The sequence below is a fragment of the Podarcis pityusensis genome (assembly GCF_964106645.2).
Source record: "Podarcis pityusensis genome assembly, chromosome: 12".
NCBI lineage: Eukaryota > Metazoa > Chordata > Lepidosauria > Squamata > Lacertidae > Podarcis > Podarcis pityusensis.
This window is the reverse complement of record NC_138037.1, coordinates 13,055,301-13,077,247: the sequence shown is the minus strand read 5'-3', so window position 1 is coordinate 13,077,247 and position 21,947 is coordinate 13,055,301. Positions and strand designations below refer to the sequence as shown.

The 21,947-nt window shown below is 39.7% G+C and overlaps 1 protein-coding gene across 4 annotated transcripts; it reads right to left on the bottom strand.

Moving 5' to 3' along the window:
- Positions 1-630: 630 nt before the first annotated feature.
- On the bottom strand, positions 631-20,830 carry RNF32 (ring finger protein 32). 4 transcript variants are annotated; one of them, XM_080974239.1, is made up of 10 exons: positions 20,694-20,752; positions 20,378-20,569; positions 17,293-17,373; positions 16,475-16,745; positions 13,819-13,961; positions 12,905-12,937; positions 11,593-11,717; positions 10,189-10,297; positions 4,087-4,254; positions 631-1,285 (listed from the first exon to the last, which is right to left on the bottom strand). In XM_080974239.1, exons 3-10 carry the CDS (start codon positions 17,314-17,316, stop codon positions 1,046-1,048), a joined length of 1,113 nt encoding a protein of 370 aa, XP_080830365.1. In that variant the 5' UTR covers positions 17,317-17,373; positions 20,378-20,569; positions 20,694-20,752; the 3' UTR covers positions 631-1,045. The 4 variants fall into 4 exon arrangements, with proteins under 4 accessions (XP_080830365.1, XP_080830363.1, XP_080830366.1 ...); XM_080974237.1 differs by lacking the exon at positions 20,378-20,569 and having other exon boundaries at positions 20,694-20,830; XM_080974240.1 differs by lacking the exon at positions 20,378-20,569 and having other exon boundaries at positions 20,740-20,827.
- Positions 20,831-21,947: the final 1,117 nt, after the last annotated feature.

Sequence of the window (21,947 nt, the reverse complement as noted above, 5' to 3'; positions counted from 1 at the left end):
ATTCTTCCCATTTGGGACTCCGTAGAACCCACAAACAAAAGTTACCTTCCTGTTAACTATCCTTCAAGTGGCTATCCTGTGGATAAATACAGCCATTCTTCAACCTTGTGAGTTCTTTTATATTTTGTTAAAAGCTGCCCAGAGTGGCTGGGGCAGCCCATCAGATGGGTAGGGTACAAGTAATATAATATTATTTCTGTTTTGTGAGGAACTGACTTTATGGGAGAGAAAAGCTCTCTTCAGGGATTAGGATGGTGGTTCTGTAATGTGACTGCCTGCAATGTGGAACAATGGGAATGACTCATGAAGAGCAATTGCAGCAGGGAGGTTTCTTGTATGTTTTAGAACCCTGTTCTAAAAATAGGAATGGTGATGAGATGGAGCTCGCATGTATTTACATCCGACTCTAGTGAAACGCATGAAATGACCCCCTAGGTTGCTTACAGATTTGAGGGTTTGAGCCTTTCTTCCCAGTTTCAGTGCTTACTCCTTGGCAGGAATTGAAACCTCTCTCCTGCTTGGGAGTCTGTGAGGGACAAGATTGAACATGGTGGCCTAGTTGCTACTGCTACCACACTTGCAATGTCCTCTGCCTTCAGTCTCTGGTTTCGAGAAACTGGATGAAAGGGGTGTAAATCAATGGCTATGTTTTAATTAAGGCCTGGTAAATCCTTCCCCCATAAATCTGACATCTCTTCCACCCCTTTCCCGATTATGGGAAAATACGCTGTATCCAATACTATAAAAGCCCATCCCACTCTGAATTGCCAGAAGGCCAGTGACAGCAATCTTTGGTTATTGACATAAACATATGCACAAAGGAAAAACTTGTGTGGCAGCTCTTGCTGAAAATGGCAAGTAATTCATATATATACTTGAAATACATTAATATTTCTATAATACACATTCAACTAAGGCCTACTCAAAGTGGATCCATTAAAATTAATGGACTTAAATTTCAATGGGTCTGTTCCAAGGAATATGGCCAGCATTGGATACAACCCAATGCCTTTTTTTAGTTACCTTGAACAATTATATTAAAACATTAGTTAAGTATTTTCTTCTGATAATGGGAGCGGCATAAAGGACATATGGGTCTTTCTCCCAAGGAGAAGTCTTCAAATGCTTGAACACAAGTACTATGAAACATGTGTGAACAGGAGAGCAGAACGGTCTTGCTGGAGCATGATGGGTAGCTGGCTTGGGCAATTCCATCCTGCAGGTGAGTGGGGTAGATGAGCGGCATAATGCAAATTGGGCAGTCAACTATGTCTTGCCGGAATGCCTGAAACAAAGAAAATGGTAAGCATAGAAAATACTGAACTGGCTTAATAGCAACACGTTGTATTCATACACAAAAAAAGTCCAAAAGAACGGGGGGGGGGGGGGATGGCTTTGGAATCATCATTTTTGCAACAGTTCTTAAGCTGATAGAACAGTTGAAACTGGAATTATACTAGACTACTCCAACTTTTGCAGCACTAAAGTCTGTCAGTCATTTCTGGTCAAATAAAAAAATACTCAAAATGTTTCACTGATGAAAGATGGAGAAAATAAATATTTAAATGTAGGAAAGAGTTCTAGTGGGTTTGTAGGGTAGAGCAATATCTGGTTTTCAACATCACGATACAGCATCAGCTAAATATCATGATAAAATGTAGGGAAGTAGATTTAATAAAAATAAATAAACTGCCATAGAATGTATTTAATATATTTTCAACATATTTAAGAGTAGTTTAAGTGATTTACTAGTCAAGTTGCATCTGCTTCCCTACTCAGAGGTCTAAGTGGAATCCATGCATGCATAAACCCAACTTTGACGTTCCTGGGAGTAAGTCTCAATGAATTCAGTAGGGCTTGCTTGTGAGCAGACACTCATTTGCTTGCATTGCTTACAGACACACTCCCCATCATTCTCACATAGTACCCAACCTCCCATTTCAGCATAAGGCAGGCAGCTAAATCTTCTCCCCTCCATCCCCCTCCACAGAAGGGCTCCCCCAAAACCCCCATACTACCAATCTCTCCCTTTTTATTAAAGAGAGGGAGGGAGGGCAAGCAAGCAAAGACTGTCTCCTTTAAATCAATTTTTAAAATCTTCCTTTTTAATATGGAGGAAAGCTATTTAGGGGAAACCAACAACATAAACACCACCAGAAAATAAAAATGAAAACTCTACCCCCTCTTTTTTTTCCACCAGTGGGGGGTGAGTGTGAGGGAAGAAAGAAGAGCTTTCCAGTTCTTTTTTTACATTCTGTCTACTTTGCTGCTGCATCTTTGATTGTCTAGCCTGGGGGGGGGGGTGTTCCTCCTGGACTGTTAGCAGGCTCTGCATAATTAGCAGACCTCTTGGGCGAGAGCAGGAAGTTAGGCTTAAAGAGTTGGTTTGTGTGTTTGCAAGGGGTTACCAACAGCCAGCCACTCTCCTTATTTCTCAGTGAGGTTGAGTGAGAACAAAGCAGAGAGAGATGGTGTGGAAGATACTGGTTAAGCTTAAAGAGTTCGCTGGTTTGTGTGAAGGGTTTGGAGGGAGTGAAGAGTGAGAGAGCAAACAAAGCAGGAGAGCTGATGCCTGCAAAGTATCAGCTGAGCTACCCTCTGTGTAGCTGTCAAGTCTCCACCTTTTGTTCTCGGTATATTGCCTTGTTGAAACACTTATCACAATGTCATTTCAATACCAGTATTTGAGATGGCAATTTATTGCACAGCCCTAGTGGGTTGTGACTATTAAGAACGGGTAAAGAATCTCTGGCCCACAAGCCTAATTTCTGCATTTATAAAAGTATTTCTGTACCATCATATAAAATATCATCGTGGTGCTCAACTATAAAATATAAAACACATTTAAAAACAATCCTTAAAGTGACTTGCTAATCAAATTAATCAGCTGCAAATACCTGTAGGCATAATAAGGTCTAAAGTCACAAGCAACAATACCTGTCGAATCTCTGCTGGAAAGTGTTCCATAGCATGGTAGCAGTGACACAAAATACCCAATTTTTAGCAGAGACTGGTTGAGCCTCTGAAACATGGACAGCAACTACCGTATTGGTCTGAATATAAGCCTCACCCCCCCCCCCAATTCTGACCATGAAAAGTTAAAACGTGGCTTAAATTCACCTTACAAAAATTGGCTTTTATGATATTGCTGCTGAAATAGACATACGGTAAAACGGAACAGGTGTGAGTGCCCACAGAATTTTAAGGGAGCAGCTTACATTCGGGTATTGTCTCCCCCCCCCCCCCCGATTTTTAAAGGTCTTATATTCAGGCCAATACGGTAACTGCTCCTTGAGATGATCTCTCTGATCAAGCTGGGGTATAAGGGTTCAAGAGGTCCTTAAGGTACGTTCATGCCTCTGAATTTGGCCCATTCTGAGCGCACATACTTATCTGTCAACTGACCTAATATGATCTCAGAGGTCTCTTTATTTCCAAGTTATGGTGCTAAGCACTACAACTCTTAAAATCGGAGATTAGCCTGAACTTGTTCCTGGTGTGAAATCTGAATTGCCTGACCATATGATGTATAAGATGGATAGCTCTCTCAAAAATGGCCCATGGAGGGTGGGGGAGTTCTGATCAAGCCCTGGCACTGAAAATGGTTCCCTGAACTTGCTCAATGGGTTAGATCATTAAGATGCCAACAGTGAATAGGATGAAGGGTTAATGCAACAAATCAGGTAACTACACTCTGTGCTGGACAGGTGGTAGAACTCTGAGGTATGTTATGTTAAAGCTTCAAGAACAAGCTGGCATTGGCAACCACCAATAGCTGGCTTTGCTGTCTGAACAGGGCACACTGGTAATTCTGTGTGCAGCGGTGTATAGTAGAAGCAGTTTTGGACTTGGATCAGAAAAAGTAGTCCACTGCTTTATTCAACTCCTAAGCTCACAGAAAGTAGCCCAGCCAGCCAATCCTCCCTCATGGGAGTAGCACATGCACACCACCGGAAAAGGGAGGATAAAAATGTAAATAATAGGTACAGAAAAGGCTGCTACCAGTCAATTAACACAAAGCACAGGAGGCAGAGTCAGTCTTTTAGCTAGACTGAGGTAATACACATTTTTGTCTCTGAAACCAACCTGCATCTGTATCTTTTCCCATTCAACTTCATCTATGCCTGGGCCCAACTTCTTGTCTAGCTGCTGAAACACATTTTGACTTTCAGCTACATTAGAATCAATCTCGGAGAAGAGTTCGTCTATGCGGGTATCATATGAATTCAATAATCGTTCGCAGATCTCTGAAAACTGAACGGTAAGACAAAGATTTTACTCCCATTGTAATAGGTTGCAAGCAGATATGAAGAGTATATGAGGTATCAGTGCCAGGGTTGCCTCCATTGCAGGGAGTTAAGACACACCCTTCTGGCTTAAATAATGAATCCTATTCCCAATGCACATTACTAGCTTTGTATCTGCTTCTCACCCAGAATGTGGGGCCACAATCCAGAAGGTGCTCTCCATCAGGATTAGGACCCTTTGCCTGTTTTCTACCTAAAACTGCCCCTGGCTATTTGACAGTGAATGAAGCTTCCTAAATATTTTTATTTATTTATTTTATTTATTCAATTTCTATACTGCCCTTCATCTGAGGATCATATGGCAGTTTTCTTCCTGTCACTAAGACCAAAGTCAGTGTTTGCAATTAATCTATTTTTATTTATGAAACATCCCAAAGTGTTCAGCAATAAAAACATTTAAGAAAACAATTTCAAATGTGATACTGATGAAAAATCTATAGTTAAAAGGCCTGTTGAAAAAGGAAGATCTTCAACAGACACCAAAAATATAAATTTGTAATGTAAAATAAAATTTGGGGGATCCTAATGTTTTCCTTTCTGGACTGAATAGAGCGTTCCCACGTCTCCTTCACCCCGGCACTTCCCCTCCTGGGGGTTTGGGAACTTTTGGGAATGGTTTGTGATATGGTGTTGTGAGCTGGAAACAGAAGGAGAGGTGGCAGAAACCACCCCTTTCACTTTACATGAATGGATAAGCAACTTAGGATCCAAGCAGTTACATGTTTTCTTCAAAGGAAAGGTAGTTAATTAATGAATAAAAGGAAAATATCCTGTTAAAAAAATGGGATATCTTTATTTCCCAGAAAAGCTGTTTGGAAAAGAATGCTATATTTAAGAAATTAATTTTGTATCTACTTCGTGACCTCTCTGCCCTTTAACTTGAACAATATGACAAAGTGGAGGCCTTCTAAATATTTTTATCAATATGTAAAGCACCATCAGTCACAAGTTTTAGGCAACGCCCAAGAACAAGATTAAATTAAAGATGCACACAAAAGCATTGAGGTGAACTTTGTCCACCCAAGGGGAACCCTTTTAAAGCAATCCATCTTTATGTCAGCAAATTGCTTACTAATGTGTTGACTTTAAAGTAAAATGAAAAGACTGGAATTTACAGCATATCAATGAATCAGTTGATAAGCTTTTACTGGTTTAAAATCCTCATAGCCTTGCTGCCTGGAGCCACATCAAGTTAGCAACAGAATGTTTGCCATCTCTATGTGATAAAGGAAGTCAAATGGCTAAACAAACTCATGGACCATTATGCTGTTTGGTGAGATTTAAATTAAAATCTTTGGGAAGAAGTCACATGGTGGGGAAGGAGGATACTAGAACAAGCTGCACTGTTTTACAAATAATATACCTAGCTTCTTAAACAATTGTCTGCATTTTTAGCTAAGTTTAAGATAATGCAATGCATTTGAAAAGATTTAATTACAGCAATAAAATATCTTACTTCAATTAGATGACATATACAAGCAGAGTTCTAGATAAGGATCAAAGAAATTCACTACCAAGCACATTGAATTCTAGGCAACACTTCACTCTGTGTATACATTGGTGTTAAAAATTAGCATAGCTTGGTTGCAGTAACCTTTTGCAACCCCTTTGATGTTTATTAGTAAAATCTTGAATGGATTAATAAAAAGGCTACTGTGCCACAGTCAGACAAATAAAATACATTCTACTTAGCAGTGACATTTTAAACACAAGGTCTAACTGTAGAATTTCTTTACCAGTACAATACATGATTCTTCTTTTGTGTGTTACTGCCAAAGGAAGTCAATATATATTTTAATACATTTTACTCAGCCATCTTTTTGTAGCATTTTTAACTGAACTGTGTGGTTCTTTAACTTTTGAAAAGGTAAGACTTCCATGTTAAAATGCTTTTTTGCAATCTAGAAACACCAGTTTTGGAGGATCACAGGGTGACATTACAATCTTATGCATGTTTACTCAAAACTAAGGCCTGCAAGGATTGACTTCTAGGTAAATGTGCAGAGGACTGCAGACTAAGTGCCTTAAGAAACTGATATTTACAGTGCAATCCTATATGTTTACTCAGAATTAAGCCCCACTGATTTGGATGGGACTTACTTCTCATGTAAGTGTACTGGATAGCTTTGAACCTACAGTGATTAATAGCGTGCAGAATCAGCCATAACTTTCACTTGCTAGTAAAATACTACAGTGTTTTTTGTATATATCTAATGGAAATCTGTGTGCATCTTCCGGGGTGCTTGAATTATAAATGATAAAACATATGAATAAACCAAGTTTCTCTTTAACTATGAAAGCCATCTTGTTGTTTCTGCAGGCTATGTTTTTCAAGGCTGCCTTCAGATGTCTTCTAAAAGTCTGGTAGTTGTTGTTCTCTTTGACATCTGGTGGGAGGGCGTTCCACAGAGAAGGCCCTCTGCCTGGTTCCCTGTAACTTGGCTTCTCGCAGTGAGGGAACCGCCAGAAGGCCCTTGGTGCTGGATCTCAGTGTCCGGGTAGAACGATGGGGGTGGAGACACTCCTTTAGGTATACTGGACCGAGGCCGTTTAGGGCTTTAAAGGTCAACACCAATATTTTGAATTGTGCTCAGAAACGTACTGGGAGCCAGTGTAGGTCTTTCAAGACCGGTGTTATGTGGTCTTGGCGGCCGCTCCCAGTCACCAGTCTAGCTGCCGCATTCTGGATTAGTTGTAGTTTCCAGGTCACCTTCAAAGGTAGCCCCACGTAGAGCGCATTGCAGTAGTCCAAGCAGGAGATAACCAGAGCATGCACCACTCTGGCAAGACAGTCCGCAGGCAGATAGGGTCTCAGCCTGCGTACCAGATGGAGCTGGTAAACAGCTGCCCTGGACACAGATTTAACCTGTGCCTCCATGGACAGCTGCGAGTCCAAAATGACTCCCAGGCTGCGCACCTGGTCCTTCAGGGGCACAGTTACCCCATTCAGGACCATCATGATTTCATGGAACAGATTAAGTGGTAAGGAACTGGGAGGGGCTGGTTGGCAGGAGGCAGTACCTGTGTTTAAATTATTGTATCTTTGCATAAGTAGCAGATATATGAACAAGTCTTGTGTCCCCAAATACAGCCACTTCACTCCTCCACTTTTGTGAGCAAGCAAACATACCAGGAAGTCATCAGTTAATTATTGTTTCTCTATCCATGTTCTATATCACTTTCAAATCAGAAAACTACAGTTAACTGCTTTGGAAAAAGCCAAAATATGAAGCCAACTTCAAAATGCAGCTTGATATCCTAGCTTGCTCTAAAGCCATTAACTATAGATTTTCTGACAGAAAGGAAAATATAATTTACCAATGACTTTCTGGTATGCTTGCTTGTTGACACAAAGAGAGAAGAGCATAAGGGGGCACAAGGCTTGTTCATAGCTTTGAGACATATTGTATAGTGGAAAGGGGGGTTCAAATCCCTTAAATATATAAATATTAAATGTATTAATAATATATAAAGAGCTAAGTTTATTACACCAATTGTCCATGTGACCATTATATCCATACCTAACTGGATAAAGTTCATACTGGTGCAAGCAGCTATGGCCCTATATTTTTCCATCCTTATATTTTTCAGGACCAAGTTGAGTGCCCATGAGACCTTGAAGTGTACACATATTAAAAAGTATATTTCAAGTGAACAACGAGGCTGGATAACTGTGAAAAGTAGTGTGGAATCTCTGATTCAAAAGTGGAGGGCAGTACATGATTAGGAACAATGGTTTTCCATAAGGAGAACTGAATGCAAATGTGTTATTTTCTGCAGACAAGGATGATTGGTTATTACTACCTATCTGTCCATCAAACCTAGCAAGTTGAATGGATGGAGCAAACTGAGTTGCAGGTGTTTCTTACCCCACTCCTGGCATAGCATTAAGTCCATGAGAAAAGAACTGCTCAAGGACAGTGTGTAGACCACACTGAGGGTATAAAATACTGTCCTGCATTCTGGTTCTTTTAATAAGACTAGGTATTAGAGCAGGCCTTCCCCCCCACAAGGGGCTCATGGATCAACTGCAGTTCCTTCCATGGCTATTTGCAACTTCCTGAGAACTTCCTGGCAATGCAGAGAGAGGAGGAAGAATGTGTACTAGGACTGAGGAAAAAACAGAGACTAAGAAAAACGAATTAAAGAGTTAACAATTACAATGTAACACCGTTAATATAATGATGCTGCCTCTTATATACAAGTCATCTGAGTGGTTTTAGTAGTGTGCCCCTGTGTTAGAAAGAAGCAGCAAGGGTATGGCAACTAAGGAAGAGTTGGTATGGTTGATCAGATTTTTTAAAATAATGAAAACAGAAGAAAATTTGTAGAAGGAAAAGGCAAAGTTTACTTTATGGAGGGTCTGAGGGGCCTGAACACCTATTGCCGTGTTTTTGTTGAAATTAATATGAAGGTTTCCTTGTATGTGAGCTGTGTAGTTCAGTATTTCTCAGCCAGGAGGCATCCCATCTCCAGGGGCGTATGAAGATATTCTGTGTGTGGGTGTATTTCCAAAAAAATATGTACAATATAAGTAAAAAACTGAACATCATGCAATTTCCATCCATTTGAACATTAAAATAAAATAATTAGGGAAGTTGGGTTTGAAGTTAGTGGTGGGATTTCTGTATTAGCTAAAATGGGGCATCAGTTAAAACAGGTTGAGAAGCACTGCTCTAGAGCATGGCCAGCGACTATGATTATGCAAGCTGTGGCTCAGCCAACTCTTCTTTATATTTAGATTTCTACTTTTAATTCCATAAGTGCATATTTTCAAGTTGTACAGATTGCATTTTAAGATTAAGACTGAAGCTTGATTAACATGTTACGTTTTGATGTGATAAAGTCACCTTGAAGTGATTTCCCCATATCAGTTTTGAGAGGCAAATATATTGTTTAAATATGCCCTCACATGGTGAGAGCTAGTAATTACTGTGACACAGTAAAGCATTGAAGCAATTTTTTTAACTAGGTGTGGGAAGATTCAAACCACGCATCTTAGATTGTAACTGATGTAGTAAAGTCAACTCAGAGTGATTTTGCTGCATTGAAAAGCAACATGATTGAACCTGAAAGGTCAGAAAGACAAAGAGCAGGATGGGTGAGAGGACATGGCTTCTTATTGTCATAATCATTATTTCCTTTTGTTACAATATACATATGCTCTTAATATCTGCAACTACTTTGTGTCTCTAACACTGGAATGACCGCTGTTGTTATTCTACATAGAAGCGATATCCATAAAAATAGATAATATGTGAATGATTTTTGGGAACTGAATCATATCATTAGAAGGGCATTGAATATGGTTTATGTATCAAACATGACTTGGTCTAGCAATTAATCCTTTGAGAATATAATAAGAAAATTACCCAAAACTACAAAGTGTAAGATTCCCGCAGAACTAAGAATAACTATTTTAAATCATTTGAACAAATTTTTGTTTTCAGCTATTGAAGTATGAAAGGCATTTGAAATTATTCCACATGGTAGTGTCCCCAACATCTGTGTAGTGGACTGCTACACAAAGTGGAGACCTTTCTTCTCACTATCCCATAGTTAAAAGTCTAAACTAAAACTGAGATTAAATCAGAAGCACTGTAGCTATCCAGCTCTTCCACCATGTACTATATAGGAGAAAAAACAAAAGAACACCTACTTGCAAGTTTGACTAAACATAAAATGCATGCAGAAGAGAATCTCCAGGAAAAACCCAGAGTCATTATATACTTTTTAAACATTACCAAGGTGTATTAGGTTTCTGCTGTATAAAGTATTAACTTATAAAGAAATGCTGGACTTGTTTTGTTTTTATAGCACTATAATTTGAGGTTGAGGAATCTGGGGAACATTGTGAAGAATTAAAAAATGCTACACATACCTTTTCTTCAAAGAATTTTTTTCTTAATTTGGCATCTTTTGGAGGCACTGTTTTTCTTAGCTTTTTATACCATTTCCTAACAATATGCCCCCGCCAAAAAGCTTGAATTCTGTAGCAAGAAAAGATACAGATTAAAACACCCAGAATGAAGGCTAGAAATAGGGCTTTGCGAGCTTTGGTGGCTCCTATCTTGGGACTAACAAATACAGTGGTACCTCGCAAGACGAATGCCTCGCAAGACGGAAAACTCGCAAAACGAAAGGGTTTTTGGTTTTTGAGTTGCTTCGCAAGACGATTTTCCCTATGGGCTTGCTTCGCAAGACGGAAACGTCTTGCAAGTTTGTTTCCTTTTTCTTAAAACCGTTAATACAGTTGCGACTTGACTTCGAGGAGCAACTCATAGCACGCGGTGTGGTAGCCTTTTTTGAGGTTTTTGAAGACTTTGGTGATTTTTGAAGCTTTTCCAAAACTTTTCCGACACCGTGCTTCGCAAGACGAAAAAAACCGCAAGATGAAAAAACTCGCGGAACGCATTAATTTCGTCTTGCGAGGCACCACTGTAGGATGAAAAAAGAGCTCATTTCTGTCAGCGGTGGCTACTTTAGAGGAATGGCTCTCTATTAAATGGAGCCAAAACTGCTAAGCAAATTTATGTGGCCACTATGCATCCAGAATGCATTTGCACCACTTATTGTTTTTCGTCTTCCACCACTACTAGAACAAGACAGGCTCTCCTACAGCAGCAAAACACAACCCTTGACTGCGAGCTCCTGACTAGACACTTCCATTTTTTACTATTTCACACCAATTACTGCTACTACAAGTTAGAAAGATTTTCTATAAGTAGAAAATTATGGTCTTTCTTTTATCTTTAAAATCTTGCTAGCAGGTCATTTGGTTTCGCATACATCTACCATCAAAAGCAGTGGTGTCCAAACTTTTTTCAAAGAGGGCCAGATTTGATGAAGTGAAGGGCCGTGGGGGCCGACCAAAGTTGTTGCGCTTTTTTTAGGATTGAAGTTGTTGAGCTTTTCAAATTTCTAGTAGTTTCGTAGTAACTATTGTTCCACTGCACCAGTAGAGGCACTTGCATGAACCACATGATGGTCTGGAATGAGCCTGGAAAATGATCACACATTTTCTGAGCAAAATCAACCTTAACTTAGTATCTGCCTCAAAGTGAAAATTTGCATAGAAGCTTTGCATCTCTGCTTAAATAAGAGATGATTAAATTGTAAAAATTAAATGTTAACCATTAAAATGTAAATAAAAAAGGTTAAAGTATCATTCTCTAGCTTTGGTATAACATTGCACCCATCACTGTGTAGTGTCTTCTGTGTATGCAGATCTTCCAATAAATGTTTCTCAGTGAAAACAGTTTTGTCATTTGCCAGTCATCCTTACCTTGTAGCACACTTTATTTTAAATAGGCGTGCTCCATCATGAATTACTCGGGTCTGATACTGGATCTTTCTACACATTGGACAGGTCTTTTTACCTGCAAATCTTTCAAAAGCTTTCAGGCATGCCTAGAAAAATAACATTCAGTTTTACCTTTAAATCTGCTTGAAATGTGTTTCCCTCACCACCCCACCATCTTTATACATATGAGTTTGTGGGTACAATTTATGCAAAGCTTGCACAGGAACTAGCAGCAGGGGAAAGTGAATGTACATGATGCTAAAATTCTGGAAACGTGTTATTTCAAAGTAATGGAATTGGAATGCGGAGAGGAGTTTCTACAATTCCTGATCTGTTTCTGTTCTTCCTATACTTCCATGTTGTCTAGGCACTTTTTGCCATCCTTATTAGAGCACTACTCAGACTGCCAATTCCAGATTTACTTTAATAAACAGTGTTGGCTCTTTAAAGAGGAATATCAGAATATTAATAAAATAATATATGTAATAAAATAACTATGAAGCAGCTAGAGTAAATAAAGAGCCATGCATAGTTAAATGTTGCAAATTGTTTATTCTTATACGCAGTTAAATCTTGCACATTGTTGATTCTGATACACTTAACTATTAAATGGAATGCAACACTAGGTCCACTGACATAACTAGAACCTCAAGAGTGCATAACTACATGCAATTGTGGTACGTTTGCTTTTATATATATGAATGATAACATTTCACAATAAGATAAAGGACACTGATCCATCTTGCATGTAAAGCTAAGCCAAACCATGGCTTAGTGTGCTCTTTTGGAGATCACAATTACTTTGTTCATTCTTCAATCCTACCATGGAGAACTAAGCCATGGTTTAATTCAGCACATTATCTGAACCTGGGCTCATGGTTTATCTTGCTTCAGACAAGCTATGCTCTGTAAACCAAGATAGGTTCATGATTTACAACATGCCATTGTTGTGCTGAGGAGACAAATCATGAGTCTGGGTTTGGGCAACACACTAGGTTGAACTGCAGCTAAGTTTACAGCAGCAGCAGCAGCAGCAGCAGCATCAGGAACAGAGGAGGAGCAAAACAGCCAGAATCTTTTCTCCAGCAGTTCATGTATTCCTGCTAAACCACGGCTTGGCTTAGTGTTACAAGAAAGAGCAACCATCTCAAAACAGTTTATCCTCAAATTATTTCAACTTGTGAATCTTAGAAACAAAAGCCTGACTTCAACACTTTAAATTCACATTAGTTCTACAATGTACAAGACTGCTTTGATGCACATTTCACTTTTAATAAACGTAGGGTTTACTTACTTTGTGAAACACATGAGAACATGACAGCAGCACCTGTTAGGAGAGAATAAAAACATCTTGTGAAACTTAAAAATTCAAAAAAAATATACTACTCTTGGTATAACTAGTGAAAATTGCCAATGGCATGTCAGATAAATAGCTTTCATTGAAGAAATAGAATATTTAGGGCTCAATCACAATTTGTAATTCTTTATCTAGCAAAATTTACATTAACCATTTGGGGGAATTGGCTAGAATAACAATCTGCAACTTCAGATCAAGAACAAAAAGTTGCAGTAACTACTTTGAAAAATTGTTTCCTAACCTATATTGGCTTTCCCTTTCTTAAAAGCGTGATTGCAAGCAATTAAGAAATTCTACCTTAGTACAATCGAAATTCCTAAAAACGATCATGAACTCTGCTCAGGAAATGGTGTGGTGGTGATAATAATAAAAACTTATTATTATTATTGACTATAATAAATAAACTTAAGGATCTTCTTCTAAAGTTTTTCAACTCCTGTGGCCTGCTTCTCTCCACCCCTCCCGGTTTACAAAAATGGTGCAATTTTGAGCTATTTCACAAGGCCTAGACCTGAGCTATTTATAGTAGCTACACATGGTACTCTGTATTAAAAAGCATGTTCCAGCTCTTTGTTGACAGAAGACTACTTGGGGAAGAGGAATTCAATGCTTGCTCAGGAGTAGCAAACTATTCCATTCTCTCAGAAACATTGGGAAGTGGTCCAACTTTTCCTATGCCCAACTTCAGCATACATTCTATGAATACACATTGATACAAAAAGACCCTGTGCAGTGGCAAAATGATATAATTTAAGTTTTGCTATCCTCTCCCAACGCTTTGACTGTGATTTCAGTCCATATTTCAACATATTCATAGGATAGCTGACTTAATGCTAAGACAGACAAAATACCTGTGGCTGAAGTGCAAATTCTTCTCTGCATATGGCACAAGGTTGAACTGAATCTCCTTGTTTTATGGATCGTTGTTTCACATGCTCCCATTCCTCAATGGTTAGTGGCATGGCAGGAGGTTCCACCAACCCAAGTTGCTGAGCTATAGACACAAAGTCCAAAATATGGTAATGACATTGACACACATTAAAGCTTTTTCCTCATGGAAGCTTTCCTCCTTCTCTGTATACAAACATACATCCATATACCATGCCAGCACAGGTTTGAAAATAATGGCTCCGATGAAAGTAACAGAATAATAGGCAATCAGTGAATTAAACTTTATTTGTCCCTTTTTAAAATGGAATTCTGTTGGACAGCGTTCTTTCAGACAGTGTGCAGGCTGGCTTTAGTCCCGCAAGAAACCACCAAAAATTAATGCTTTGTGCATGTGCACGTATTAAATTTATTACTAATCTGAATATTAAAATCTACATTTAAATGAAAAATTAATTGATTTGTTTTATGAACCCTTAAGTCTCACTTATTCAGAGTGGCAGATGTGCCATCTGAAAGCAGCACGCAACAGGTAAACTATATTTTTTTCAGGCAAGCAAAACCTCTGACAACTCTTCAACTGAAGTTACTGAGAGAATATGTGCAGTGCAGGGTGCCAACAAACAAAATCCTGAATCAAAATTAGATGGTCAGAACATCTTAGTTTGTAGACTTCAGATCCCATCCCTGTATGTATATTTGTATTTACCTACAATAGCACGGAAACCATTCCATGTTATGACTCACAGAAAGTGCAGTGAACAATTAAACAAATGCAGACTGATCAACTGACTGTAAATTTCTTGGAACTTGGAGGCTTATTTGTTTGAACCAGCAGAAGGTGTGATTCACCCTTCCACCTAGTATCTTGGTCATCAAGCCAGTTCAATGAAGTGTTCTTTGAAGGCAGTTATTAATCCTTTTTGCAGTTCTGAAAGATGTAGCAGGCTTTAATGTTTCTGAGAAATCCTTTATCATATATGAATTGACTTTCCTCATATATTGCACAATAGCAGCAGCAAGCCCAGTTTGGGCCTATACAGTATGACTGCGCCAGAGATTTGTGTGCATGTCCAATCTGGATCCCTCCCAATTCTGATGGTTTTTTATTTGCATGGGCATTTGCTGTGCAGCTTAAAGGTGGGGTGCAAGTGCTTTAAATACACAAACAAATGTAAGATGCTTTTAAAAAAATGCAGTTGATATTAGCAGAAAGAAAGCTGCAGAAGAGGTCCAAGATGTAGGATGATGTACGGAACCAAGATCTTAACAATTTTTGGCAGGGTTGAACTATAAAGTCCCTTTGCCCAGAGAGTTATGTGATTGCATACCTACATATCTTAATGAGCTTCCAGTTGCAGACTTCTAAACATACCTGTAAGTATCTAATGTGCTTGCAGGATTAGAGTGTTGAACCTCTGGAAATGCTTGAGTCACATTTTTTAAGTGCCGGGGGAAGGGATTGAAAGGGAAAGAAAGGCTAAATGCTTTTCTGTTATTGGGTTAATAAGAGTGAGCTAGAAACTTTAGGAGTCAGAAACGTGTAGACATTTGAGCTGGGCAGGCCTTCCTGATTGCCAGATAATATAACATGTTATCTCATGGCAATATTATGTGTTGCCTGTGCAACTCCTGTTTCCTGAGGCAGGATTCTAAGCTTCTGCATCCATGTGTTTTTATTATGAGACACGTCTGCTTCTTGATTTGAAGTGTTTAACTACAGGCATTATTCATGGGTTTGCCCTAAAATCATTATGAAAACATAACTTGTAAAGTTTTGAGCAAGGGGGAGGTAAAGGTTAAGTAAAAGTTTTATGCCCAGACTAGTAACTGCCTTTTGAAAAAGCAATAGTTGCCCAAGTGCTTATCCCACCTGCAGTAATAATACAACTCTAGATGGTGCTAATACAGTTTAATTGCACTGTATTTTCAGTTCACTGATATAAAGAACTCTCTTTCAAAAAGTTATTTATTCTGGAAGGATTGTCTTTTGCTATTCTTTATCACAGTGGCAATTTACATATATGGGTGAGGAGGAAACAATACATTCTTTTAAAGACACTGCCCCTTAACCCAAAGCCAGAGCTACTATTTTAAAGGATGAAGTCACACAGTATATTATGCATGCAAGTAAGTCCTAGCCTTCGTGAGATACCTCTTTGTGTTCGCAAACATAATGAGTGAACACAATTATCAAAGATATAGTCAGCACCTTATGCGGTTTCCCCCCTCAACCACTGTAATTTATTACATTTCAACTGAAGGTAATCATAGCCATATCACTTCACAAATTAGGTTTTCACATCCCTACCAATTTTTTTTTTTTTTACTCTAAGTCTTGAAATGAATTAGCCTTGGTCTTTAAAAGTTTCCTTCTACTTATCATATTTAGAACCTCCATGCTCAGAGACAGTATTTTCTCTGAATAGTAGATGCTTAGGCAAACCAGGTCAGGCTATCTTTGTGCCCTGCTCATAAGCTTCCAAACAGTGCAGACTACATGGGTCTACTTGTAAGGACAGGTAGGACTCTTCTTCTGCTTTGTTGCAATATGGAAAAAAAATACTTATTATAATTTAATTAATATTCTTTCAAATAACACATTGTAACATAATTTACCTAACGTGAGAGGCTGAGGACAAGGATCAAGAACATACTCCTTTTCTGGATCTTCATTTTTTTGTTGGTGCCTGCTTGTTTTCTTTAGTCCAGTATCAACTACTGCTCTGACTGTCTCCTTCTTCACAGGTTTGTATGAATTCTTTTTACTCTGTGTCTTTGACTTAAAAGGATCTGCTAATGAAAGATTCTGCAGCTGAAGATTATGTAAAATGTGATCTTGTAATGCCACGGCGATAAGTGCTACAGAGTCTCGTTTGGAGGAACTCCCCTAAATAAAGTTTCATAATTATTATTATAAATTACTTCTGTATGTGTACGTTATGTACTGCATATTAAACAACAAAAGAAATTCAGCCCTTAGCCAATGATGGTTTTTTCACTTGACAGAGGCTTTATACTCTTACAACTCCCATGCTTGAAGTCTTACTAATATACAATTACCATAATATGAAACATAAGATTGATGTTTGACACATCCTAACTTTTACTTATATAAAGGCAAAAGAAATCTTTGATTTATCATTTATATTAAATAAAATAGCAGCAATTTTTAAACTTTTAATTACTGAACCCATAATTATTATGTGCAATAAACTCATTATGAACTATAAAAGTTTGACATGCCTAAACATATTTTGTTTCGATGTAATTAAAAACCAAACCTTAGGCTACTCTTGCCTTCCAAAGCAACTACACATTAAAAAAACCCCATGTCAGTAGATAATATTCTACATACATCAAATGGGCCTATTTATAATACCTTATTGTAAAAGTTACAATTTTTAGCATGTTTTACAACCATACAATTCATGCACCTTGCTATACTTTGTTTGCATCATGGAACTGGAGGCAATGATGATTTCGTTATCTTCAGTATGGAAGGATGCTTCACTGATCTAAACATTTGATAGAACAGACTGTCAAAACTGTGTCCTAAAACAACAAATACAAACACTAGAGAAGTAATTGGAATGATAACCCAAAATATAATGTGTATGTAGCACACTGGCACATGTTGAAGTTGCTCTATGAGACAGGTGGGGCCAGTCTATTATGCCATGAGTCAGTTTCAGCATCACAGCTGAATGCTATAAAACAGGCATGCCTATTTCTGGTGACATATGTGGTGGACAAAAAGTCTTCAGGAATATATTTGGAAGAGCTGACCTCTCAAAGACTTAAGTGAGCTCTTACAAAATACATTTCTCAGTTCTTCAGTTGTTCCAACAGTTTCCATGTCACAGGTTTAACATTATTTTTCATTGTTGCTTGGACATCCTAGATGGTTGACCAAAACCTGAAGCAAGCTGCTTTCTTCTAAAATGTTTCAAATAGTCTACATTTTCTATTAGATAAAAAATAATTTATTAACTTAAGATTTCCTCTTGACTTCTTCTTTAATAATATTCAAAGCATGACTGACTAGATGAGCAACTAGTTCCTTTTTTCTTCCACAATATAAAAATCTTCTTTCTCGGTCATCTTCTGTTTCTAATTGTCTCCCAGTACTACCTCTACACTCACTTATGGTATCTCCTTATTAATCAGAAACCTTGGCCTCCCCATTTGCTAATCTTTGCTGTAACCAAAAATCTTACCTTTTTTTTGCGAATTATCTGTAAATATGCACCACATTACTATCTTAAGGATATAATTCCAAGCATAGTTACTTGAAGTAATTATTACTTTAAATCAATAGGACGTGCTCCAAAGCATGGACAGGACTGAGCAGCAACATTTAATTAGACAAAATCTAGTAAAAGATAATTGCAACTAAATCCCTTTGAAAGCAACGGGATGTGAGTTTGTTGTAACTAAGCTAAGCATCATTTCTTTCAGGGGGACTTCAGAACAGACTGTTAGTGGATTGTGTGATTGTGTCCATTGTGGTTTTCCCTCTACTGGCACCCAACACCCCATAACACTGTGCTTTATTTGTGATTCCTACTTCGATCACCCCCCCTCTACTTCCCTCTATATACAACCTCTTAATCTTATGAACACATAAGATGCATTAACAAGAATTCAATTTTATCCTGATTTTTTAAAAAGCTCAAGTACAATGTAGCTCTCCTCCGTCACTAAACTGATCAACAAAAACATTGTCTGGCAGGTAACTAGTATTGCATTGTGCACCTGCCAGACTGGCTGGGCCAGGCTCTGTCCAGATGAATGCTGGGAAGCCAATGGCCTTCTAAATATTGGTGTACTCTCACTCCCACCACCCTCAATCTAAAAGGCCTATAGTCAGGGGAAATGAGAATTGTAGTCCACAACATCTGTAGGGCAATAGGTTTCCGAGCTGTGCTCTATACTACTTCTACCTGTTCATATTTTTCATCACAGCCTTTTAATCTACATCTTCCTACTGAAGCCTAAATAAGGACATCTGAAATGGATGTGTAATCTTCCTTTGCCATCTTCCTCTTCTATAGCAAACTTTGGAATACAGTATGTAACTTCCTTGGTGCAGGGGACTCTTCATTTTACTGTGATACCAAATAAAAGTTTGATTTGCTTTTTATAAAACTGATTCTTCCTCTGGGTTCCTCACTTGGATACCATAATACCAGAAGGTTTTGCACGCTGCTCCCAACTTTTCCATCTTTTTAAAATTTAAAATTAAATTTAAATGTTTTTACTCACTGATCCCATAGGTCCCCGGCTCTAATACTGTGGTGCTAAAAGGTTTATTATTATTATTTTTAAAAAACCCAGTCCTCTAGAATCTCTCCATTTAAAAAAAGATCACTGTGATGTCAATCTGTGTTGTGACCCGTACCTCTAAATTTGTCCTTTTCAAAATAAATCAAGAATTGGTCCTGTGAAATTTTGACAGGCAGCCTCTGGAGTGCTGACCATGGGTGCAAAAGGTTATCCACCCCTGGTTTAACAGCTGGGTGTTTTAAATTAGGGCTCCCTCCGGTCGTTGTTGGAATTCAGCGCCAACCAACTTTCAAAAAATAATGTTTTTACTAATCATTCTCACAGGTCCCTTGCTGTGATTCCAAAAGGTGAGTGTCACCCCTGATTTATCTTATCATTTTAAATCGGGGATCTCTCTAGGTGTAGTTGGACACCACCTCAGCTAACGGTGAGGGGAGTTGCTATGCCCTTATAAAATGTGGTTTTTTGGGGGTGGGGCTACTGGCTTGTTTTTATTTTTCTTATGCATTTTGTGGTTTCATATCTTGATTTTATTCTATGAACTGCCCTGAGACCCACAGGTAAAGGGTGGTATATAAATTCAATAAATAAAAATAGAGGGCTACATATTTTCGCATCCCAATTTAAAATTATTGTAAAGCACTTTGAGAATGAATCGCATAGCATAAATGAAACAGAAAAACTTTACAAAGAGTCCAGTGGTGTCATAGGAGCAAACTCCTAGGGGTTGAGGTCCCTTTGCTCCCCCCCCAATAAATTATTTGAGGGTTCCCTCCCCCTCCCAAAGTTGATGGGAATTGCCTTTCGAATGGTTTGTGCATGCATCGTGTCAAGTGATCGAATATGCAGGGCAGGGCTTAACTTCCCCCCACATTTTATTCAAGTTGGCACCCCTGAGCGGTTAGTTAAGAGCATGGGTAGGCAAACTAAGGCCCGGGGGCCCAATCCGGCCCGTGGGCGGTCCAGGAATCAGTGTGTTTTTACATGAGTAGAATGTGCCCTTTTATTTAAAATGCATCTCTGGGTTATTTGTGGGGCATAGGAATTCGCTCTTTCCCCCCTCCAAAATATAGTCCGGCCCCCCACTAGGTCTGATGGACAGTGGACCGGCCCCCTGCTGAAAAGGTTTGCTGACCCCTGGCTAAGAGTGTCCCATCAGGACAAGGGAGACTTTTTCAAACTTCCACCATCAGCCAAGCAGCTCACAGATGGTGACCAATCTGCCGAAGTTACCTCACAGGCTTTTCGTTAGGATAATGGGGAAAGAGGACGACGTGCGCTGCTTGAAGCATCTTGGAAGAAAGGCGAGATGTTGGTTTTATTTCATTTAACCAATTTTTACCCCGCTCTTCAGAAAAGGGTGGAGGGAAGGCTCCAGAGCGGCTTACAAACGGCTAAAGAAAAGTCCCTGCCCTCAGGGTTGTGCTACATAAAAGAAAAGGAAAAAGGGTCAGGAGGGAGGAGGAAACGAGCAAACTCTTGGATATGAATGATGAAATAAACAGATTAAGAGTAGTGCCCCCGCTCCGGATTTCCCCCCTCAGCTTGCCTGCCTCCCGCGACGTTTCTCTCCCTCGCCCCTCCAACACTCCGACCTGGTCAACCGCTCTTCCCCCCCCCCCCCTCAGGCTCGGCCACGCGCCGGTTGCTAAGCGACCAGGCTCGCCCAAACAGACAGTGTGCCCGCGCGCACGGAGACGTTTGAGCGCGAGCGAGAGAGATTCGTTGTGATTGGAGGTTTCAGCGCGCGCGCGCGCGCGACCGACGGAACGAACGTCTGCGGCGCGCGGGACGAGACGCAAAGCGGCGAGGAAGAGGGAAGGCGCAGGCGCATACGCACCTCTGGCGGTGGGCGGCTCAGGTGGATCCGGCGCGTGGTTTACATTGAATGCTGCTGCTGCTGCTTATTTTGTTAGGAGACCGCAGTAGAACGTAGTTCGCTTGGAAGAGAGCTGGAGGGTGGTCGGTCTACGAGACCCCTCATTCTCCTAGTTAAGAGTAGCCAATAGTGAGCACTTGCTTTGTAGACGCTCCCTATTTCTGTTTCCTCAGGTTTTTAAGAGTTACCAAAGTACCGGTAAGCATTTTAAGGAGCATAGGATTCTGCCCTATACTGAGGCTGTATGCACGCGCATCCCTCCGGGACTGCATGGAGACAGTCCTTGTTTTTGCTATGTAGTCTACCCACAGTCGAGAGCTATCGCATATTTTTTGCCCCAAAAAGCGCTTCTTGGAAAACTGATTTCCTTCTGAAAATAAAAGCTCACTGCAGACTGATTCTGTGTTATTCTGCACTGGGTCCTCTCGAAAGTCTACACTGACTGGCTGTGACATTCTTCAGGGTTTTCAACTGGGGTCTCCCGGGTTGAACCTGGGTCTTTGCGCATGCAAAGCAGGTCCTGTGCCATTGAGTCATGGCACTTAAAGGTAAAGGTAAAGGGACCCCTGACCATTAGGCCCAGTCGTGGCCGACTCTGGGGTTGCGGCACTCATCTCGCTTTATTGGCCAAGGGAGCCGGCGTACAGCTTCTGGGTCACATGGCCAGCATGACTAAGCCGCTTCTGGTGAACCAGAGCAGCGCACGGAAAAGCCGTTTACCTTCACGCCAGAGTGGTACCTATTTATCTACTTGCACTTTGACGTGCTTTTGAACTGCTAGGTTGGCAGGAGCAGGGACTGAGCAACGGGAGCTCACCCTGTTGCGGGGATTCGAACCGCCGACCTTCTGATCGGCACCTCCTAGGCTCTGTGGTTTAACCCGCAGTGCCACCTGCGTCCCTGGCACTTAGGACAATTTAATTT

What these genes read in the sequence shown, in the direction of transcription:
- RNF32 (XM_080974237.1), bottom strand. Translation starts at nt 17,316, where the DNA reads ATGATGCAAACAAAGTATAGCAAG. An exon ending in TCCTCAGCCTCTCACGTTAG is followed by an intron (nt 13,962 to 16,474) that starts GTAAATTATGTT and finishes TTGTGTCTATAG; the next exon opens with CTCAGCAACTTGGGTTGGTG. An exon ending in AATTTGCACTTCAGCCACAG is followed by an intron (nt 12,938 to 13,818) that starts GTATTTTGTCTG and finishes CTCTCCTAACAG; the next exon opens with GTGCTGCTGTCATGTTCTCA.